Source organism: Arvicanthis niloticus, chromosome 1 (assembly GCF_011762505.2).
Source record: "Arvicanthis niloticus isolate mArvNil1 chromosome 1, mArvNil1.pat.X, whole genome shotgun sequence".
In the NCBI taxonomy this organism is placed as follows: Eukaryota; Metazoa; Chordata; class Mammalia; order Rodentia; family Muridae; genus Arvicanthis; species Arvicanthis niloticus.
Window position 1 is genome coordinate 85,681,709 of NC_047658.1, and position 17,289 is coordinate 85,698,997.

Genomic DNA, 17,289 nt, shown 5'->3' on the forward strand with positions numbered 1-17,289 from the left:
AGGGATACAGGCACCTTATCTGAGGATACATGCACAAAGTCAGTCTCCTCCTCTCTCTCCTCTCTCTTCCCTCTCCTCCCTCTCCTCTCTCTCCTCTCTCTCCTCTCTCTCCTCCCTCTCTCTCTCTCTCCTCCCTCTCTCTCTCTCTCTCTCTCCTCTCTCTCCTCTCTCCTCTCTCTCCTCCCTCTCTCTCTCTCTCTCTCTCTCTCTCCAGCAACTATTAATTCCGTATATCCCCGGGGAGAGGAAAAGAACTTTTTATTTTATTTTATTTTTTATTTATTTATTTTTTTTTTTGACAGAGTCTCACTGTGTAGACTAGTATCTAGTTATAGGCTGGCTGGAACCTGTAATCCTCCTGTCTCCATGTTCTAGGTGCTCAGACTGTAGGCATATACTACTACACCTGGCTGAATTTTTTTTCCATTTGTTATTATTATTTTGGGGGGGCAGGGGAGATGAGATATGCATGCACTAGACTTGGACTCTGGAATTACAGGCTATTATGTCAGGCTGGGGAAACAAACTTGGTTCCTTTGCAAAAACAGAACATTACTTGCTCTTATTAGCCATCATCTCACCAGGTCCTTTTTTTTGAAGTTACAGAACCCAGGCTAAGAGGATGGTTCAGTGGGTAAAAGGCTTGCCACACAAGCTTAAGGACAACCAGCAGCCACATAGAGTAGGCAAACATCTGTAATCCCAGCACCCACAAGACAGAGACAGACTAACTGAAATCAGTGAGCTCCAAGTTCAATGAGAGACCCTATCTCAAAAAACAAGATGGAGAACAATTAAAGAAGGTATTGAATGTTGAACTCTGTCTCTGTCCCACCCCACCACCCACACACAATTACAATATATGAAGCTGTGAATGAACATGGTGATACATGCCTATAATCTCAGCACCAGGGTCAACCTGGTCTACATAGGACTCTATTACAAAGAAGAGGAAAGAGAAGAAAATGAGATAGGTAAGGGTAGAGATAGGTTAACCATGCATGAATAGATTTTATGGTCAGGAATGGTGGTATATGCCAGGAATCCCAGGACTCAGAATGCTAAAGCCAGGAACACAGTGAGCTCAAAGCCCACTTGGGCCACACAGCAGAATTCTGCCTCAAAACCAAAAATAACACAAAATAAATAAAAACAAAGTCTATAAAATTAAAGACTTACCCCAATTAATGAGTTTTTGGCATTTCCAATTGTGGTCAAAGCACTGAGATCAAATATAACTACAAAGTTGGCATTGTCAATGTTGAACACATGATTCTGAAAAGCCTCGTGCTTAATCTCAGAACAGGCATCAGGAAGCTGGAGACTGTGTAGCAGATTGTTTAGTGCACAAGTCATCTCTCCCAAAATTAATTTATAGGCAGTCTCCAGAACAGGAATATTCTTCAAACTGAGCACTGCTTGATAAACAGCATGAGCTACAGCAACAACCTACAAAAGAAAATTTCAGAAAACTGGTGAAAAATCATTATCTGCATGTAGTACACCAGGGAGATGACCTGCAACATTTAGACACCGTCCGTAACACCCAAAAGGTTCATTTCAGAAGACCAACTTTAAGAAACCTGTATATAGGTTACTTTTTTTTTATCTATAAAGCTCTATGAACTTATTACAAATAAAGAATGCTCTTAAAAGCTGCTAATGTGAGATTTCCAAGGGGGCATTGAAGAGTCAATGCCAACACATACACAAACAGCAGCTTAAGTTTCCCCTATCTACTTAGGTCTATAGTCAATTTGGAGTGCCAGCTGACTAATGACTAGTAATTTTATTTTTAATATATGCAATACTTCTGAACTTGTAACAGGAATATATCTGACTCTTCATCTATAGCTGGATTTAGCAACTTTGTGGGTTCTTTTTCTCTTCCACCCTTCTCCACTATCTCCTAACACTAAATAAAAGAGAAAAAAAGGATAGAGAGGAAAGAGATTCCTGAATAGAGTCAGGTGTCGGAAAAGAGGGCATCATTATCTTTAAGACTACTTTCTGCTGATTAGGGGTGTCAGGTTCCTTAAGGCAAGTTTGATCTTCAGTCAGGATATCTAATTTCTTCTTGCTATTTCTTCTTTGTTCACTACTTAACAAAACACAATTAACAACAACAAACCAACAACCCACCCTACCTCTCAGGGCCTAGTATTTATATACTCTATGAAAAGTCCCCAGAATTCCAAATGTCACGCAATGGCAGAAAAGTATCTGGAGCTGGCAAAATCACGCCACTTGCTAGAGCACAGCACAAATCATAGTCAGCTGCTCCAGACAATCTGAAGCAGCCCCGTACGCGGGATTAAGACAAAAGTACACTCTTATATTTCTGTGTTTTTAAAAAAAAAAAAAAAAAAAATCTAAGATTGTCACTAGATTTGCCTTTGTAAGAATTTACCAAAATCAAGTTAATAAAAGTAAGTTATAGGTATTCTGGAAAGGGTATTAGATACTTCAGTCATGATAATACTTAGTATGATAATAAGTATTAACCAAAAATGCTCATTGTAATCAGTTTATATAATCAGCTTATATACAGCATCAAGTACTATTTCACAGCAACAAGTTTATTTATGATAATATTTATTTATAAGCAATATAATATATATAAATAATATAATATAAATAATAAATATTTATAAGCAACAAAAGTTCAATGTCAAAAAGAATCCACTTGCTGTTATCAATGTACTACTACTTACCTCTTTTTCTTTGTGGTACCGTAAAAATAGTAGTTTAGATGATGGTATAAAAAGCTTTTCTACAAACGATGATGGAAGTTTTGTATTTATCTGCTCAACAATCTAAAAGAACAAAATTTTAAAATAAGCTTACTTAAGTTACAAAAATGCAAGAAGGAAGAACCTTAAATGCACATTACAAGTGGGGAAAAAAGTCAATCTAAAAGGACTACATAGCTGGTAATTCTTCAAAAAGGCAAAACTAGGGAGACAGTAAAAGGTCTGGAGTTCTTTAAAATTCTAAAATTGGATAACATGCCAGGAGGAGGCTGGCAATTGACAGCCTACAGTGAAGAAGACAGGCCGTGTGTTTCTGACTACAGGAGTTGAGTACTAAGTATAAAGACTCACTATTCCATTATGTTTTAAAGAGAGTGGATATATGGCTAATAAAGTAAAGAAAAAGAAATTAAAGAAAAATCATATAAATTTTTCTTCTAAGAAATTAAATATAAGCAGGTCTTTGAAAATAGTCAAATACACTCTCCCATAAGGAACATATCAGTAGCAGAACTGAGTCTGGGGAAAATGGGGACATGTCATTAATACAAAGTTAGAGAAGTTAGACTAAAGTGAGCTACCAGACACTACACACGAATTGATAGTAGGGGGAAAAAAAAAAAAAAACATACTGAACTAGAAAAATGAGAATTATCAATGGATTCTTTAAAAAATGCAAGCCCTTACTTAAAACACATGAAGAAAAGCTCTTTAATTTCTTTCAGATAAAGACCTACATAAACAATTTAAAAACAACAAAAACAGTAATTCACATACCAATGTGAGCAAATTCAAGACTGAGATGATATAATCGGTACCACAAGTCTGGCAATTCTCCAGTTGGTCTAATCCATATGTAATGACCATGTCACAATGTATAGTCATGCTAGGATCCAAGCTGCCGAGCAAAACACCAACACACTCATTAGCAGCTGTCAACACAGCCTCAGAAAAAAACACTTGGTTTGCAGCCGTCACGCATCTCATTACTCTGTATAGAACCTGCAAATGGGGAAAACAAGCACCTTTTTAAACACTCACAAGCTTCTCTCTACGCCACTATTTTTTATTTAATGCAGTTTCAACTTTAAAATGTCTTGTTAACAGCCTTGTTTGAAGTTTTTGTTGTTGTTTTGGGTTTTTTTTGTTTGTTTGTTTTGTTTTTGTGAGTTGAAATGAGGGCAAAGAAAGTAACCCAAGCTGGCTTCACAGATGTGCACCTCCACAGCTCACAGTTGATTCTCTAATTCTTGGTAGCTAATATGGGCATCTTTAATACAATTTTAAAAACAAAACAAAACATCGTGGCTAAAAGGTATTCCAAATTACTATCATGACAAGAAGTGGAGCTTGTCACCCTTAAGTTCCCTGGCACTCGTCCTCTGCGCCTGTGATTACCAGAAGGCTGTGTGGAAAGCTCGGCATCTTTACCACTGTGACATACATTACATCACAACCCAGCACACACAGGAACGTCCTGCTCACATCTGCTTAAACACAGATCTTGGATTTTAAACAATCTTTTCAAAGTATGTGCTAAAATTGCTTTTAAGCGAATATTAAAGTTTGTATATCAGTGATGATAATAGCCCAGTATTCTACAACTGAGTCCTACAAGTTCTTTCACAAAATAAGAACTCCAGATACTCACAATCCTATTAAGGATCATTAAAAAAAAAAAAAAAAAAAAAAAAAAAAAACAAAACAAAAAAACAAAACAAAACAAAAAAAAACAAAAAAACATGTAATTTCCAACATACATAAAAATCACTAAACTGTTAACAGTATTTGTGTACTACATTTCTAATAATAAATAAAATTTTTGAATAATGGAAAAGCTCATGCTACTAAGTATCACAGATCTATAATAATCAATCAATAATACCCAGTGGGATATCTTTAAAACCTGTAAAAAAGATTCCTTAATGCTGTTCACAAAAGCCAAAACCGAAGAACTTCATAATATTCAAAATATAACTATTCTGAGAAGACTTGTTTCTTTCCTTTTGTTTTGCATTTGAGATTACTGCCTTTACTTCAACTACACTCTTGAAGCAAAAACCTTTTACGTGATAAAAAGGGAATTGAAGGTTTGAATTATCAACATGCAGACTTAGTTACATGTATAATCTGATATTTCTGCTAATACACACACACCCACCTTGCGAAGAATTACACAATACCTTATTTATCTAGCAATGTGTCCAAAGTCATGCTCCTAAAAAGTCAGCACTGTGGCTGAGGAGTAGCACATTTCAGTCAGGTAGACTGTCTTCCCTGGCTGCCACTAACACATCTCCCTCTATACTCCATAGCAGTGCTCCTGGCTCAGTTCTCTCTGCCAGACTGCACTGCACACTGACCACTCTAGTGCTGTAATTTGGTCACTTCTCATACCTGGCTTCAGGTTGGTATTTTTAAATAGTATCTCTTTACATCAAAGAATACACAAACATGTGACTCCTGAGTTTCATGCTCAAAAAAAAAAAAAAAAAAAGGGGGGGGGGGGGGGAGACACCAGTTTGTTTCCAGTGCAGTAGTGGGGATGACATTCAAGACATCCATGAAAGGTAAAAGCTCTACCACAAACTACACATTCAACCCAAGAATATGACTTCTAACACTTTATAGTATATGATTCTTATTATGTTGAAAACTAAAAGGATCCTCAACTTATTTTTTTGTTTGTTTTTCAAGACGACGTTTCTCCACATAGTTTTGGCTATCCTAGAACTCACTCTGTAAACCAAACTGGCTTCAAACTCACAGAGATCTGCCTGCCTCTGTCTCCAGAGTGCTAGGATTAAAGGCATTCACCACCGTGCCAAACAAGCAGAATCAATTTTTAAAGAAAAGATAATATTATTATCTAAAGTTTTACAACTAGATATTAAAATAGTAGGTGCAGGTTGAGGAAAAAGCTCAATGTTTTTATCAAGTGCAGATGAAGACGGAGCCTGTGCAAGGTACTAAATTCAATCCTTGGTACTAAAAAAAAAGAATAGATGCAAGTGGATCTGTGAAGGAACTCCTTAAGGAAATTTCGAGGGTATGTAAGAAATCAAGATGGCCCACCCTTGGTGAGGTGTGAGAGTTCAAGGATGGTGGTTGATAAGCAGGCTTCCCTACTTTTCTGAGTAAAGAGTAGCTAGGAACAAACACATTTAACATGTTAAGCAAATGAAAGATCAATATAGTTCAATGGGTACAGGAAGCCCTCACAATACAACCTGGTTTTTAAAAAACACTTACATCTGTTACATATGCCTCGGTAATTGGTGGACCACGAATTGGGCTAAATCGCTCCCCAATGCTCCTCACCACAGTACTGAACACACGGAGAAGTGCTGCCAGCTTTGGTAATGACACTGATGGAGGAGGAACATCTTCATCCACTGACTCCCCGGAGGCCACATGGCTGAGGTCCTAGATGCAAATATACAATATTCTTATTGTAGTAGTACAAGATTTTTTGTGGCTTTATCGCTATATACTGGTAATCACAAATCAAGCACAACCTCTTGCACATACTAGGTAAGCACTCAACAGTGAACACCCGTCTCTATTTCTGTATAATCTATTCCTAGACCCCTAACACTATTCATTTGAGGTAAGAGTCTTATTATGTTGCCCAGACTTCTGGGCCCAATTGATCATCTTAATCTCAGCCTCTGGAGTAGCTGATATTTATCCTATAAATCCCCCAATATTCTTTACGACACTTAATGTTGTCAGATTCTTTTTTTCCTTTTAAAACAGTGTCTCACTAAATAGCCCTGGCTGGCTTGGAAACCAATATGTAGACCAGGCTGAATTCCAACACACAGAGATTCACCCAATTCTGCCTCCCGTGTGCTGGGATTAAAAGATGTGTTCGACCACACCAAGCCCTAGAAAGATTGTTACCAATTAAAAGAAATTTTAGCCTAAAAGAGAAAATACCAAACTCCATATGCCTAAAGTTCTCTAAATCATTCCTTACAAAACCAGATAAAATTATGAAAATGATCTGCACCAATTCAGAGAAGAGTTAGGAAAATAACCCAAATTTTATGCATATATTATTGTGTAAGTACAAATGGAGAAAAATTTTGCCATTCCTATAATTGTTTTCTACTAAATCCTCATTCCATATAATCTTTGACAAAAATATTAAGAATATATTAATAAGCCAAGCGGTGGTGGCGCACGCCTTTAATCCCAGCACTTGGGAGGCAGAGGCAGGTGGATTTCTGAGTTCAAGGCCAGCCTGGTCTACAGTGTGAGTATCAGGACAGCCAGGACTACACAGAGAAACCCTGTCTCGAATAACCAAAAACCAAAAAAAATAAATAATTAATTAAAAATTTAAAAAAAAATTAATAGCATGTACTCCAAAGGAATGGGGTTAGAAATTTAAGAACTACTCTATAGACTTATAATCTAGTTGAAAGTATAAAATATACCCAAAGAGAATGATTAAGACTGGGTGTTGGGGGGACTAGAGAGATGGCTCAGTGGTTAAGAGCACTAACTGCTCTTTCAGAGGACCTGAGTTCAATTCCTAGCAACCACATGGTGATTCATAACCATCTGTAATAGAATCCAACACCTTCATAAAATAAATAAATGTTAAAAAAGACTGGGTGTTAGAATCAACATATTTCTACAGATAATTAAGTACCAAACAAAAAAGGAGTCAGAGTAGCAAACACCTTTAATCCAGTATATGAGAGGGACAAAGGGATCTCTGTGAGTTCAAGACTGGGAAGGGGGAAGGGGTGAAGAAAGGGGTAAAGAAAGAAAAGTAGGTATTAAAATTACCTAAGTGTCTATGCCTGTAAGAATGGGTACCTTTTGAAAGAGTAATATTCATCTGTATAGGTGAGTAGAAAGGTGAGATGGGGGATGAGATGACCTGCACTCTGTATGTCCCAAGGAAACAAAGTATAAAAGTAAATTTTATTTATTTTTCCTAAAAAAAGTAAACACTCCAGTGATCAAATTGGTAGAATAATGAACTCTCACTACAAGCAGCAAAAAACTATAGCAAACTTAGTATTTCCAACAGCCTTCAACAAGCAGAAATGTGGTACTCCCTCCCATAAGAGACAACAAAGGCTTAAGCCACAGCAGTAGGGCCAGAGCAAGGACAAAGGCTGTAGGAAGTACCCTGAAAGTTGTCACATTCACAGACAGCTGCTCCATCCAGTGGAACAAACCCAATTTTGCCCTGGACAGCATGATATGAGAGTCTCTGAATACTCTAGGGCAGCATTTTTAGGGGCAGTTTTCATTTCTGAACAGCATCTGCCTTTTGGTAAAAACAACCAACAAAAAAAAAGTATGAACTGTAGGATATGCCTTCAAAAAAAAATCTGCTATTAAGAATATTCAAACTTTGCATGATATCAACTTAGATACTTTTTTCCTGTTAACTTGAAAATACCAAAGATAAAAAATAAAATCCAATCTCAATGATCTTTTAAGTCCTCCTTATATATCAGTCTTAGTTATTTTTAAAATAAATCTACTTCTGCTTAAAATCTTTAAATTTTCTTTATTAACACTGTAAGAATCACTTAGAATTGGCTTTCTACAACTTACCTCAGCATATGCCTCCATGTCTTCTAAAAATTGACCAAGAAGAGTAGTAGAAAATGCAAGGTCAGCTACCCAAAATGGCTCCAAACTTTGCAACCACCCTTGACATCAGAGAAGAAATTTTGAGATTTAAAAAAAAAAAAAAAAAAAAAAAGTAGGGTGCCAAAATTCAAAACAAACCCTGCTTTCAAGCTACTTACTCTTAAAGCATGACCTGTATCATAGAACTGCCACTAAAAGCATGCTGGTAATTATTCAAGCATCTTTTAATATAACAGAAATTAACAACCTTCAGAAATCAGTATGTAAATATTGCATATTTTTTGCTAATTTAATATTTATAATGTGAGAGAGAGAGAGAGAGAGAGAGAGAGAGAGTGTGTGTGTGTGTGTGTGTGTGTGTGTGTGTGTGTGTGTAAGTACCATCATCTACTATCAACCCAGCTTTCTACTCCAGGGTCAAAACTAGCTGTCAAAGGTCTGTATTTGGCTTTACAGCAGGAATGACACCATCTATCCTCACTGGCATATACTCTTTTCAAAATATGCAGACAGGGAGAGAAACTGTACCATGTGAAATAAGCAAGTATGTACAAATTAGTTCAGCTATCATTTGTTCTCTGTCATATGCGACAATCTTCCAAATATTTGTGGCTCATGTAAAATAACCAGAAAAGCAACAACCTATGACCAGAATCTTCTATTCTGTTTTGGAGTATTCCAATCTCTTGACTTTCTCTTGCTAAACATGCTACAGAGATGACCTGAGATAGTCTTTAAATTCTCACAGGTGCTACACTGTAATCTCTATTTTTTTTCTTAACTAGTATTTATTGTATACATATGCTTTAAAAAGACCAAGAGCTATTCAAGTGATAGGTAATATACAACCCTTTTTTTCTAGATCAGATCAACTCTTTGCACAATATTTACAAGGACTGACACAAGCTATAAGACTTACCAGACACCTGCTGAGTGAGGGACGGTTTCTGAGTATGATCTATGTGCCATCCAACTAATATATCAACTGTATCCTTGATGAGGATAAAAATAAAAAATAAGAAAGAAAAAGACAGGAGGCCAGTCATTTTAAGGTTTTATTGCTATTTTATCAGTGAGATCACATCACATTAAAAGACCCTAGAAAAATCTGTTCAATTTACCTGGGAGCTACAGAGACAGAATAAAAGAACTGTTAGTCATGACACTGAGGAAAATTTTCCCTTCTATACCGAAAGTATTAATGTCAGAAAGAAAGTGCAATTATTATGTTTTATAAAAGTAACACAATCATCATTGCCATCATTATCACCACTGCTGTGATAACAGACGAATCAACTCCTTCCCTCCCAAAACATCACTGGTCATATATCTGAAGGGTCAGGAGTTTATTTTCTAGCTGATATCCCACTTCTTTACATAACACATAACAGAATATAAGAAACTCACCCTAAAATTAGTGCTGAAAATATGAGGGTAGCATCGAGCCACCAAAAGAATGCACTTAACACATTTGCAAAGTAATTCTGGTGTATCCACATTTTCAAGAATGGATTGTAGGCTGGTCATAACAAGCTGAAAAACAAAGTTAAGATCATAAACATCTGACAAAGTAGAAAGAAAATAAAAAGATTCGCTTCACAATGGATTATGATACCAATAAAATATAAAACTATAGAGTACAAAATACCACCACTTTTATCTAAATATTTCAAGCTTAGTATTTTAAAATAAAAATTCTACTGCTTTAATTTTTTTTTAAGCTCATTCATTATATTAGGCTGAAAACCAACACTGCTCTCTATTATAATGGCTATTAACACTATTCCTATCTTATCAACTGACAATAGTGCTAAATAACTCCTCTATATGTTATTCTCTAGTAACTCTATGGCTATGACTGAATTTAACATGCAAAAGTAAGATATAACCAGACACAGTGGCACATGAACTCTTGACAGTTTAAGGCTATTCTTGTCTACACAGAAAGCTCCATGCCAGGCAGGGATACATAATTCAACCCACCAACACACCCCTTAAAAAGTAAGATGTACTTGAGAAACTAAATTCTTTAAAACATCTCAGTTACTCTAGAATTCAGCATGTAGGGTAAAGCTAGGAGCTGTAACACAGGCCATTAACTCCAGTATTTGGGAGGCTCAGGAACAAGAATAAATAGATTAGAAAAGCCTGGGCTACAAAGGAAGACTCTTTCTTAAAACAACAAAGAACAAAAAGGAAAAAGTTTTCAGAATAAACTTTAGGTAATTAATCTGCATTAAGGAAAAGTATATGCATTTTGTTTCTAATCAAAAGGATCTGGAGAGAGTTAATTAGCATTGCACACCATAGATGGCATTCAGTCTTCTTTCCACTAACAATATATAATGAAAAGTAGACCTATCACTGACACATCTGCTAAAAGCAACTTTCCTCAGACAGAAAAGGTTCTTTTTTACATGTACGTACAAATGTAAGTACATGTGCATGCTAACTCCCACAGTGGAGTTCCTACTTGCACATCTGCAAGTCACTCTAGTATTAAGCAACTTCACAGGGAAGCTTCTAAAAAATAAAAAGACATATGCTTAAAATTAATTACTTTAAACCTAACTTTATTCAAATTCAAAGGTCCTTCATTTGAACGATACTGTCCAACAGTAGGCAGCTAAGCGTGCCCTTTACCTCACACCATTCCATTTTGGGTCCCTGGCTCTCACCTGCATCACCGAAGAAAAGGCTTTCTTCTCCCCTACAGTTTCCAGCGCTCTGTAAGTAGCACACAGGTAGAGGAGCTTCACCTCATCTTTCGCAGATGAGCTAAATTTGCTAAAAATCCACTTGAAGATCTTTTCAGCCTCGTAGCTCAGAGAAGCACAGAGAAGGCCAAGACAGCAAGCTCCCTCTTGCCTCAACTCCTGAAGCAACTTACTACTGTGTTTGTTTTAATGCAAATGGAACAAAAAAACATACAAAGGCATCAATTTTCAAAGATGAAAGACGCATCTTACAAAAGAATGTCTCCCATGTATTAAAGTATTTCTAAATAACTTTCCAAAGCTCAAACTAAATAAAAACATAGAATTTTACCCATTCTACATCTGTATCCTATGAGTTCTACAACACTCAAAAAGTCCCTTTATCAGACATTAGATTTCTTTACAAAATCATTTACTAAGAAATAATAAAAAGCTCAGAAGTGCTAAAAATCCAGGCTTCAGGTTATAACTGATTCACAGAAAAAGGCGTAAGGAAATTATTAGAGAATGCACTCCATTTCTCTATAATACCCAACAAGGACTCCAAAGTAGAAAACGTTTAGTAGCTAAACCACACAAACGTAAAAGGATAGCACTTAAAATTAAGTGTAGCATTAAGTAATTATGTAAAATAAAACATCAGTAATCTGGTAAATTGAGTATATTTCAATTCTGCAATTCTTTGGAATCACTGAACATCTGTGCAAAGCCTAGAAATTATTTAAAGAATAAAGCTCCCCTTTCCCTTTGCTCTCTAAGCATCTTTAAAACTCTCTGCAACAGTAGCTTTCATTCATAAAAGCATCAGTTCATGTCTTTCCACAAGTCAATACTGAGGAAAGAAGATTCTCTTTCAAGTAGATTCCATTTTTATTCAATAATAATTAACTTATATATAACAAGTTTAGAAGACTTAGTGATGTGGTCCAGGGTTTTATCATGTTTGTTTTTATAATAACCTTTAAAGTCGCCTAAATGTGACCATTATTACTTACCTTTCATTAAGAACATCATGCACAGCAGCCAAGATATTATCCAACTGTTTAACTAGTACCTTAAAAAAATATATATAGAAACTTCAGATTCTACTTAAAAACAGCACTGCATACATTCTTTAACTTATCTTTCCATTCAGATTATAATTATACAACATCTCAATTTACATGTTTTAAAACTCTCTGTAACAGTAGCTTTCATTCATAAAAGCATCTGCTCCTGTCTTTCCACATTTAGGAAAGGTGATTCTCTTTCAAGTAGAATCCTCAATCACACGAGGATGGCATGTTTCCCCCTTCAGGCTATGAAAGAAACTGACTTACAGGAAATAAGAGTCATAATCAGTACCGAGATACATTCAAGCTCAATTTAACTGACAGCCTCTGGAGAACATTTACATGGAATGACAAGGGGATTGAGAGAGGTAATAAAGGACTACAGTAACATAGCAATGACAGAATCTAGGGCTGACAGCATGAGCTTCACTACACATCTTTCTACTGGCTCTATATTCAGGCTTTTCATAATGAAATTTGAGGGGAGGAGCCTTAATGTATTAGTCTTTGTAATTTTCTCTTGAATCAAGTTCTTAACATCAGGAAAATTACTTAACAGTGGAGAAATAGTCTAACTGCTTTTGAAATTTGTCTTAAGGGCTTTTCCATTATTATTTCAAAGTGCATGCGTATTCAAGAAGTGCTTTTGGAGGCCAAAGGTGTCCAATCACCTGGAGCTGGAGTTACAGGCAATTGTGAGGTGCCCAACATGAATGTTGGAAATCAAACTCACAAGAGACATCCTTAACCTGGGATGCCCAGCTTTTCCTTTTTTTTTTTTTTTTTTTTTTTTTTTTTAAGGAATTACTTTATGTATATGAGTATACTGTCTCTCTCTTCAGACACACTAGAAGAGGGCATCAGATCCCATTACAGATGGTTATGAGCCACCACCATGTGGTTGCTGGGAATTGAACTCTGAACCTCTGGAAGAACAGAGAGTGCTCTTTCTTAACCACTGAGCCATCTCTCCTGCTTTTCCATTTCTTGATTCCTGGTTATTAGACCACTCACATACATAAAATACATACCCCAAACTTCTACATGTATGAAAAATAGAGGTACATTGCACTGTCAAAAAAAAGAACTCCTACAGACAGCAGGGCTATATACAACTTAAAGTGTGTTCAAAAAAAAACTTTTTTAATGGACTTTATGAAAGAAGACACCAAAGTGACTCCAACAATAGCTATCATAGATAAATGACACATTAGGAGCCTATCATTCCAAGGTACCTTAACATAGGCCAAGTCCCTTCATTTTTTTCCTAAAAGCAAACCAAGCCCTGCTGAAAACTCCCAACACAAAACTCCACTGTGTACTTTGGAAACTCTGACAACCCTCAGCAACTGCACGCACATTTACTCACCAGTTTATTTTCTGGCTGCTGAATAAACTCCTTCAGCTGCTTTACAGTAGCCAGTCTTCGGTCTCTGTCATCTTCCCGGGTGATCCTCCGAAGAAGATTCGACAGTCGAGACTCATCAGAGTACGACATTGATCGCTCTGTGAATATAAATATTTTGTAGCCATCTAGTATACTAAAACTATGAAGTATACATCAGGCATTCTAAAGTACATCAAAACCAGGGTATACTGGTCTTTCCTTTGTTCCGTTCTTTGTATTTAGAGAAGAATGCCTGTTTACAGTTCCATAGACCCCCCCCAAAAAAACTCTTGTCAAAGATAATATGAACGAAAAACCCACAGCAAACTGAGCATCTCATTGAGGAAGACCAGCTAAAAAAGCAAAAAAGAAGAGCTTAGAAAATCTTTTTTTTTTTTTCAGTTCCATTTCAAGCTATTTTCAAGATCCAGGTAAAAGGGGGCGTGGTGGCAATTAACTGCAGTCCGAAACACCACTAACTATTCTGAGTTCACAAGTCTCTATAAGCAGAAAAGACCATATTTCTATTTCTCAAGAAATGCCCCTGCAGGAAACCTCTTGTTCACATTATCATTTCTCTAGTTTGGGCAGAGGGTGTTGGGAATCAAACCCAGGTATAAGGGTAAAAAGTGCACCTAAGCACTGAACCATCTCCCAAGCCCAAAAAATTAGTTTTTGTTTTTTTTTTTTAAGTTAAATTCATTTTTTAAAGGTGGTCTATTTGTACCCACACAAAATATTCAACAAAGTATACATAAAACAAACTACACTGTGCAAAAAGCAACTGTATAAAACCATTTATATACAAAAAAAAAAAAAAAAAAGACATTCAACTTTGTATGAAGCTTTACCAATAAAATTTTACTTCCCTTTAATGAAAGAACTATACATTATGTTTGGGTTTTTTTGTTTTTGAGATAGGGGTCTCTTTATTATATAGCTCTGGCTGTCCTGGAATTCACTCTGTAAACCATGCTGGCCTTGAACTCACAAAGATCTACTGTCCTTCCTCTGCTTCCCAAGTGCTGGGATAAAAAAGATGCACCACTATGTCTAGCTTGAATACACATTATCTTTAATATTCTGAATGTTGAAAGCGCTTGATTTATATTGGAAAATCTGCAAGAGAAGGCAAGGTATGGGTTTATTTAACTTTTAAAAGACTCCACTTACCATATCCACTACCCACTCAGAAACCCTTTAAGATCTTACCCAGAAGTTAGGAATGATGGTGTACAACTTTAATCCCAGCAGTTGGGAGGCAGAGGTAGGTGGATCTCTGAATTCTAGGCCAGTATGGTCTATGAAGTGAGTTCTAGGACAGCCAGGGTTGTTAAGAGAAACCCTGTCTCAAACAAACAAACAAATACTTTATTACCCAGACCTGCAACCCTTTCTTACAAGCTAGCAGTTCACAGAAATATAGTGTAAATGGCTGCCATCTACATGCTTTGCAATTCACAGCTGCACTCATCTGCTCATGGCCATCAGGGGTAATGTGTTTTCAACCCTGGTTTCCAAGTCTTACCCTGTGATTTCCTCATGTCTTTGGTGGCTAATGCACGACTGCCATGCTGAACACTGGTAAACTCAGGGCTGGTCACATTGTTAATCCTCAGCTCTTGCCCCAACGACTTCCGACCATAAGTATTTTCCCCAGATCCTCCATTGACACTGTAGCCACCTGAAAACAGTAATGTTTACATTATCTTAAGAGGGCCCTGTTTCATTCCCTCAACTAACGGGATCTTACCCATTTACAACCTAATTCTCTCATCTCCCCTGTGCTACCTGACTCCAAATCATTTTGATTCCTTCACTGGAAGGTAAGTAGAGAAATAAAAGTTAAATTCAGACAGATGCTTTAAGCACATTTTGGATGCATAAATGAGACAGTAGCCTGGAAGAACCTCAGATATTACCTGGCAGGGGGGATTAAGAAAAGAGAAGCAGGTCTAAACCAGAAACATGCCCCAACAGGAGAAAATCTATATACCCTTTTCGTCATTCTGTATGTCAGCATGGCCTCTGGTATCATCGTGCCTTTGCCGAGACACCACAGCAGAATTTGAAGGTTGCAGTCCATAAGAGGAAGAAACACCCCTATCTCTAGATGAGGAGTATTTTAAAGTATCTGGGTCGGCTGATGCACTATCAGTTCTGAAAAAGAAAACAAAAAATATTAGTATCAGAGCTTTAAGCAAACATTGTAATAGCCAAAGCTATATGGCATCTCTCCCTCTAACCTTTATGCTCAGCCATAACTCAATACAAACCCTCCATTGTCTAATTAATTAGTCTCTCAGCTGAAAAGAGATTGTCAACAATGAACTCCCTGTGACTCATGCCCTCCTGTTGAAGAGCCACCTGGATTATACTGACCAACTCATGTTAATTTGTTTATTTACTTAATTTGCTTTTTTTCACAGAAGGGAGCTGTATGCAGGTGCCAATGCACATATATGCATATTTGTAGAGATTGACAGGTTGAGATCAAGCTCTGGTGTTACCCCTCAGAAGCTGTTAACTTTGCTTCTCTGGAGTCTCCTGCTGGGACCTGAGATACAAGGCTAAGGAGGAGATCCACAAATATGCCTAGCTCTGCTTCCCCTGGCTGTGGTTACAAACATGCCTACCACATCCAGCTTTTTATATGGGTGCTAGGAGTCCAACTCAGGGCCTCGTGCATATGCAACAATTGTTTTATGGAGAAAGCTACCTCCTCAGCTCCAGGAGTTTCTTGTTTTGCATGCTTCTTGCCCCAGAAAAACTAAACAACTGGTCACTCTATCTCAAGGATTGGCTCCCATGATACGATTCTAAAAAGTAATTATTCCTACACTCTCCTTCCAGAAAAAGTTTAGTGGTCAGTCTTCCTGGTTATAAATAAAAAATAGGGTCAGCATGTGAAAGAGACTGTGTGCTCCAAACTCCTTGTAAAGTTAGTGCCTGTAGCAATGTCTATCAAACTCTCAATGGAATCTTCAATTATCTAGCAGGAAAATATGCACTGGTATTTGAAAAAACAAGTAGGTTATACGACTAACTAAAAGAAAATCTTGCTCATGCTCAGTTATATTTTACTACCTTTCCCAAAAAGAATGCCAACTAAACTCATTTTAAAAACAAGAAATAAAGTTAAATTTTTATTACATTTAATTACTTATTATATGAGATCACTGGTGGGTATATACATGTGCCCACAAGTGCCACAGCAAACATATAAAAAGTTAAAAATGATAACCTGTGGCAGTCAATTCTCTCCTTCCAACATGTGGTCCCCAAAGTCTGAACTGAGGTCATCAGGCTTGACAACAAGAGCACTTACACACATCTTGCCAGCACACAAACAAAATGTTAAGAGAAGGCAAGGTGACTCCAGACATGCCGACTCTGAAGGCCGGCATCAGTAATGGAATTACTGCCGAATAATACCTGACACTTAGGAACTAACAAGTAGTGTAGCCCAAGACAAAACTCAACATCTTTATCCACCTATTAGCTCCTATTAGTTCTATGTCTCAATTTCCTCTTCAGTAAACTAGAGAAGCAAGGCAAACTACAAGAATTTCATGAGTCTTATTCTTCTAGGTATCACTCATAAACTGTCAAGATGGAAGAAAACCAAATATTCTATTTTAGCATATGAAAAATACAAATAAGTAGTTGCTTGTTTGATTGTCCCAAGAAAAAGAAATTCCTTTAAAGAATAATAGTAGTAAGAGCAGTAATTTCTCTATCTATTACAAATATCT

The 17,289-nt window shown here is 36.8% G+C and overlaps 1 protein-coding gene across 3 annotated transcripts in view; it reads right to left on the reverse strand.

The window, feature by feature from the left end:
* Smg1 (SMG1 nonsense mediated mRNA decay associated PI3K related kinase) overlaps window positions 1-17,289 on the reverse strand; it is a 100,420-nt gene that overhangs the window by 54,042 nt on the left and 29,089 nt on the right. For 2 of the 3 annotated variants that reach the window (XM_034505599.2, XM_076941546.1), the window contains 12 exons: window positions 15,531-15,694; window positions 15,063-15,218; window positions 13,517-13,653; window positions 12,091-12,149; window positions 11,057-11,270; window positions 9,786-9,911; window positions 9,298-9,370; window positions 8,340-8,437; window positions 6,006-6,179; window positions 3,531-3,755; window positions 2,715-2,816; window positions 1,180-1,449 (listed from right to left, as the gene is read on the reverse strand). In XM_034505599.2, the coding sequence (XP_034361490.1) occupies window positions 1,180-1,449; window positions 2,715-2,816; window positions 3,531-3,755; window positions 6,006-6,179; window positions 8,340-8,437; window positions 9,298-9,370; window positions 9,786-9,911; window positions 11,057-11,270; window positions 12,091-12,149; window positions 13,517-13,653; window positions 15,063-15,218; window positions 15,531-15,694 (1,798 nt within the window). The remainder of the gene's footprint in view (window positions 1-1,179; window positions 1,450-2,714; window positions 2,817-3,530; window positions 3,756-6,005; window positions 6,180-8,339; window positions 8,438-9,297; window positions 9,371-9,785; window positions 9,912-11,056; window positions 11,271-12,090; window positions 12,150-13,516; window positions 13,654-15,062; window positions 15,219-15,530; window positions 15,695-17,289) is intronic. The other variant, XM_076941543.1, reaches the window with a different exon arrangement.